The sequence below is a fragment of the Atta colombica genome, unplaced genomic scaffold, assembly GCF_001594045.1.
Source record: "Atta colombica isolate Treedump-2 unplaced genomic scaffold, Acol1.0 scaffold76, whole genome shotgun sequence".
Classification (NCBI taxonomy): Eukaryota; Metazoa; Arthropoda; class Insecta; order Hymenoptera; family Formicidae; genus Atta; species Atta colombica.
The window spans coordinates 476,928-483,096 of NW_017259568.1; the positions used below are offsets into that span (position 1 = coordinate 476,928).

At 31.0% G+C, this 6,169-nt stretch overlaps 2 protein-coding genes across 2 annotated transcripts; one reads left to right on the forward strand and one right to left on the reverse strand.

The window, feature by feature from the left end:
* Positions 1 to 811: 811 nt before the first annotated feature.
* LOC108692516 (corepressor interacting with RBPJ 1) lies at positions 812 to 2,976 on the reverse strand (the record flags this gene model as incomplete). Its single annotated transcript, XM_018200811.1, has 6 exons — positions 2,767 to 2,976; positions 2,552 to 2,646; positions 2,240 to 2,490; positions 1,621 to 1,747; positions 1,351 to 1,482; positions 812 to 1,244 (listed from the first exon to the last, which is right to left on the reverse strand). Coding segments are annotated over exons 1-6 (1,110 nt in total), but the record flags the coding sequence as incomplete, so codon positions are not given.
* A 1,687-nt stretch (positions 2,977 to 4,663) lies between these two features.
* LOC108692542 (sesquipedalian-1-like) lies at positions 4,664 to 5,748 on the forward strand. The gene is made up of 2 exons (XM_018200846.1): positions 4,664 to 5,222; positions 5,298 to 5,748. Exons 1-2 carry the CDS (start codon positions 4,929 to 4,931, stop codon positions 5,649 to 5,651), a joined length of 648 nt encoding a protein of 215 aa, XP_018056335.1. The 5' UTR covers positions 4,664 to 4,928; the 3' UTR covers positions 5,652 to 5,748.
* The last annotated feature ends 421 nt before the right edge of the window (positions 5,749 to 6,169 follow it).

The window sequence follows — 6,169 nt, forward strand, 5'->3', positions numbered from 1 at the left end:
CAATCCGATTACTTCCCGAAGTTATAGTATTGTATTACATTGAAAGTGTAATCCATTTGCAAGAGGAATAATCACGCAGATTTCAAAGTGCCCAAGTGTTCAAAATCTAACGTGGCTAGTTACGTATATAATATACATTCGTACATTATATATGTAAAAATGTATATGTAAGAACGGATTATTACTAGCCGTGTTAGAAACGAAATAGAGTGAGAAAAACTTATACACATATTATCTATGATTTATTTGAAAGCGTGCTGTATAAAAAAATAAGAAAATAATCTAGCTAATATTTGTAATATACATATATACACATATATACATACACATGTATACACATGTGTGCATATGCCTATATACATATATATGTGTGTGTGTGTATGTGCGTGCGTGCGTGTGTATCGCGCAACTAAAATACCAATATATTAAAGTGCTTCATTGATTTGTAATAAAGTGCATGCTATTATAATAAAACATATAATTAATGTTTGTATTACAAATTGTTATTAGAAATGTTTCATTGTCATTGAATAAATTACTGTAATTGATTCAAGTTATTCTATTAATATGCACGTATCATTGATGATATATACATATCATTGATATATATTAATGATTTATATTCATATTTATCCGTAATAATCCGTAATAATGAAAAGGAATACAAAATTACAATATAAAATTATATTGTAAAATGCATTAAGCAATAAACGTTTCTTTTTATTATTAATTTCATAAATGATACATCTACAGTTAACGAGTATCGTGATTAATTTAAAAGTGATTAATTAGGATGCTTTCTATATATTTTATTGTGTTTTGAATGGGACTTATCCTTTTTTCTATATTTAATTTTTCTTTTTCTATTATGACAATCCTTATTTTTATCATGTTTAGCATGGCCATTCATCTTCTTATACACGTAGTTGTGCTTGTCACAACTTCGTTTCCTTTTATGTTTGTAAATCTTGTAAATGCTCTCTTCTTTAAAGTCCACTTTTTTCCTTCTTTTTTTGTCCTTCTTGGAATGGAAATTTTCCGAATCAATGTTGCTGCTACTGTTACTATCGCTACCACTGCTATTACTACTACTACTACTACTACTACTACTACTACTGGTACTACTGCTGCTGCTGTTGCTGCTGCTATAACTACTATTATTACTATGCTTCTTATTGTTTTTTATTTTTTTCAATCTTCTTTTTTCTTTTTTACGTTTTTTCCTTTCTAAAAGCTGTAATTTCCTGTAATTATAAGAGTAAATTCTTTTATTTAATCATCAGTTTTCGAATATACTTTATCAATAGTAAGAGGACTATATTACAACATTACGTAATTGAATTAACTTACAATAATAATCTTTTCTTTTCTTTCTTTGACAGAGATTTTAGAAATAATAATTCTGACTGTTCCTCATCTTCAGAGACCATAAGATGTTCATGTTCTGGAACTCGTAAATGTTGTTGTGCATCCAATGCAGATCTATAATATAAAAAGTCAATAGCATAAAGCATTCATATACACCAATATTAATTCATTTTTAATATAATTTATTTAACAAAACTTATTTAAATATTATATAATACAACACATATGAAAATAACACATGTATTTATTTACTTTTTCAGAGCTAGACCATCCTCTCGCATTTGTTGCACGAGAGTCATAGTGTCTGGGGCAGATGGCGTCTGTGAATTATTTGCCATTACAACGCTCATTGCTTGACTGTACAATGGGCATTCCTTATCTGAAAATATTTTTCATTTTGTTCTTAGCTGTTGGCAATATCTAATATCCTAATGTAAAAATTGTAATATAGTACATTCTTGTTAAAGTTAATGTTGATTATGAAAAATCATGATGATTCGCTTGATTTCAGGATAATTAAGATTATTATGTTCTTTATTGAATAGGATATATTGAAAGCTATCAACTAAGGGCTTTGATAAATTCAATATTGTGAGATAGATTCAGATTTAGCATTGCAGATAGATTAATTTATTTTTAGTATAATCAAGATTTTTTAGAGTCAAAACTAGTTTCACTTGAAATTTTAAGAGTAATAAAATTTAATGTGCCTTGTAACACAGTAAGTTTTATTACTATTAACACTATATTATAAGCTCATCTCTTTGGCTATTTTTATTATTAGAGTTATATTATAAAAATTATAAAAATATTTTATTATCAATATTTGTTTAAACATATTTGTATCTTACTGGATAAAATTTTAAGATACCTGTATTTATATGTCCCCATTTATGACATTTGATACATCGCACATTCCTCACTTGTATACCAAAGGGTTGATCTCGAATTTCGCTATCCCCTTTGCAGTAGCTTTCTCTTGGAGCATTGTATTTCCGCTGCCATTCAAACTTGTATTCAGGCTCGTTATCTTCCTTCTCCCGTTCTTTTTTTGCTCCAGGAGGTGGTTCATACATAAAATTGACACTGAGTTTATCCTTACTTTCTTTGCTGAGTAGCGCTCTGAAAAAACTTTGCATTAGGAACAAAACTGCTCGTTATATAACATCTTTGAGCTAATTACTTGTTATTATGAAGATCTTGCTCCTTCTCATACTGCACTCGCAGCTCCTCCTGCTTCTTCTTGTAAGCCTCTGCTTGTTGTTCCGCCATCCATACCTGATACAACAATATACATTTAAACAAGAGTATGTTTCAAAGGTTTTCCTTTCAAATATATGACATAAAAGAATTTAAAATATTCTGTTATCAAAGAAAGATTAGACCACATATTCGTACTCGCTTCAAATTGTCTCGTGACGCCGGATGAAAAAACTTTTTACACATGTAATTATTAAATCCCTTTCCCATTTTAAAAAATTTTTTCTCACAATTTCAGATAGCAATTTTATTATAAAAATAATCGCAATCCTCAATATTCAATGTACAACATGAAATTTACAATTATGCACTAGTCTGACTTGACAGGTCTGACTAGTTACCATCGATCATCACTGATCATCACTATCATCGACTTTACGAATTTTTTTTCTTAAGTTGCAAGCGCTGATCATGCTTCATTTTAAAAGGCAATTGCAATATAGCATAGCCAATCGGATTCGTTAAGTTACTTCGTTTTTTGGCGCAAACATAAACATACGAAATACCTGAACGGAACGTGAAATATTCTTTTTAATTTAACGAAGTGAAAGATGAAGGGAAAATCCAAAAAAGTAAGAAGGTCAACACACTTATTATGGAAATGTTTGGAATGAATTCCAGTCGGAATTAATGGATGCATTCAGTACTATAATCGCTCACTGAGCGCTCAGTGAGTTCTCGTATCTGTTTGGTCTATATTTTTAGATCTAACGGAATATGCCAATCAGATACAAGAGCTTAGCGAGCGATGTAATAATCTCAATAATCTCTTTCTATATTGAACACTAGTTTACATCGTGTATTTGATATGGATACTAACTAGCAAGTAACTTTCTACTGAATGATCTTAATTTCAACGATACGTTGAAACATATACAAGATATGTGTATTTAATTAATCATTATGATGTATACTGTATCAATATGGTACATCATTCTTTAAGTACATTGCTAAAATTAAAATAATATAATAGAAAGTTACTAGTTAATATGCGTATTAAATGGTCCTTCATCATGAACTTGACTAACTAGTAACTTTCTATTAAACTTTCTATTTGTTAATTTCAGCAATATATTTAAAGAATAATATGTTAAAGTGGTATAATATGTATCAAAATAATTAATTAAATACATATATGTATATGTTTACATGTATCATCGAAATTAAGATAAATCAACGGAAAATTACTAGTTAGTACACCTATCAAGTGCATGATGTAAACTAATCTATTAAATTATTCTCTAGGACTTCCAAAACTTTCTCTTCGAAGATTTTATTTTATATGCTATAATTTTATATGCTATATACGTTGTTACGTGTACTATATATATTTCGAGTAAGATTTTCCTTAGAGAGAAAATTTTGGAATGTAGACCTAGTTCCACCGAGGATTTAAACCGTATCAGAATCAATTATAATCGAGTATTCCCCTATTACAGTCGAACGACAGGGGAATGCTCAACTGTAATTGGTTGGTTCTTACATTTTGGTCCGGTTTAAACTCTTAATGGAAACTAGGTCTCTGTTCTCTATTCCTTGTTTCTTTTATTGTGCTCTTTACTGTATCGTGCTACATAGGCACTCTTTTCTTATAAAGACGCACGTAAAATGTGATTGGATAATTTTCTTTATGCATACGTTTATGTGGCTATGCAAGTTTGTATGGATATATCCTAAGGATATATCCTCAATCAATCGAAATTCTTCTTTTCCATGGAATAGGAGGAAAGAAAAGATTCTGATTAGTTGATTCCCTTATGCTTTATGCGTTATGCAAAAGTCTGTACTGCGGCCATAACACACCGGCTCACACCGACTCCCTTTGCTTTTCACACGAGTAGTTTAGAGTCACTCTCTCAAGTGTGACTCTCTCAACGTTTTCGAACGATCTCACACTAGTGCACACCGAGTACACACGAGTATTTCCGAACGACTGATGTTAGGAAATTGGTGGCACACCAGTGAGTATTTCCGAACGCAGCCTTAATTAACAATTCTAGTAACCTGGAACAAAAAACTGGCGTCTAGGGAATAATCCAGTTAATAAACATCAGTTCAAAAATCGATTTTTTTTCCAAAAAAATAATTTATGTCAAAATAATCGAATGTGAATCACCCATTTCTACTTTACGGAGGCGCGAGCCATATAATTAAAGAAGAAGAAGAAGAAGAAGAAGAGGATGTCTCGTATATATCGTAGTTCTAAACTGTTCTAAACGCAATTTGATGTAAGTCATTTGATTCCATGCTGCAGCTGTTTAGCAGAAAATTTTAGATCGAATGATAGTACATTAGGAATCATGAAAATCAATGAGAAGAATATGGTAGCGTTTGCAACCTCTGCAACGCCAGTAGACCGTGAAGGTTGGTTGAATAAACGTGGAGAAATAAATCGTGGATATCACAAGCGATGGTGTGTTCTCAAAGGAAATATATTATTCTATTTTGATCGCCGTGGTGACAGAGAGCCGGTAGGCATGATCGTGCTCGAAGGTTGTACAATTGAATTGGCAGAGGATGAAGAACAGTTTGGTTTTAAGATAGTTTTTCACGGACCAAATAATAGAAGTTATGTTTTAGCTGCAGAGTCCCAGGTAAATAGATGTTCTAATAAATATATTTACACTTATGCTTGAAAGCAAATGCATTTTAATGACAGTGGTATCTAGGAATCTATGGAACAATGGATGAAGGCTTTGGCATGCGCCAGTTATGATTATATGAAACTTATGGTGACAGAATTGCAACGTCAATTGGATTCTGTAGAGGAAGAAACAGCGTCCACGCCGATTCAACAATCTCCTAAAGCTCCACCGAGACAACGACATAATCCGTTCAATAGACCAGACTCTCATCATCGTTCTCAGAGTGTCAGATCGGCACCTGGTAGGACTGAAAATGTACCTAGGACTAGAATAACTTTTCGTGAGCTTCATACAGCATATGGCAGGCGAATCTTGGCAGATCTGAATGCATGGAGACATGCAAAGAAAAATGCAGAGGCACCACTAATAACTCTCTAATTTTGTATATATTTTATAGATGATAAACAAAGTATACTTCCACATTGTACATAATCTAAGAGAATTACTAGTTCAAAAAGTCAGCTGTACATTAACATGGACAAAATAACTCGTGTTGAGTATGTGTGTATGTATGTATGAGTATGTGTGCATAAAGATGTAAAACTAATTTATTTAGACAAAAATAGATTTGTTTCGTAAAATATAATTCTTATGCAACGTATTCTCTCTATTCTGTAGAAAATTTTTAAAATAATTTTTAATTTTCGATAATATTTGATTGCTATACTAAGATTATTATGACATATAAAAAATATTGGCATGATAGAAAAAAAAAAACAATTATAAATAAAATAATAAAAGGAATGCAATTGCAAGCTGTACATTTTTTGTACAAAGAAATTTGCCATATGAGTATCACATCTTTTCAATTCTTTTAGTCATAGATGTATGAGAAAGATAAAAAGATAAAATGCAGATGTTTCATTTCAAAATATTTATGACAGTGTATATATATA

Bases quoted from the DNA above. Each gene is read 5' to 3' on its own strand.
- LOC108692542 (XM_018200846.1), top strand. From the start codon at position 4,929: ATGAAAATCAATGAGAAGAATATGGTAGCGTTTGCAACCTCTGCAACG. The intron at 5,223-5,297 runs GTAAATAGATGT...AGTGGTATCTAG, and splicing joins TTTTAGCTGCAGAGTCCCAG to GAATCTATGGAACAATGGAT.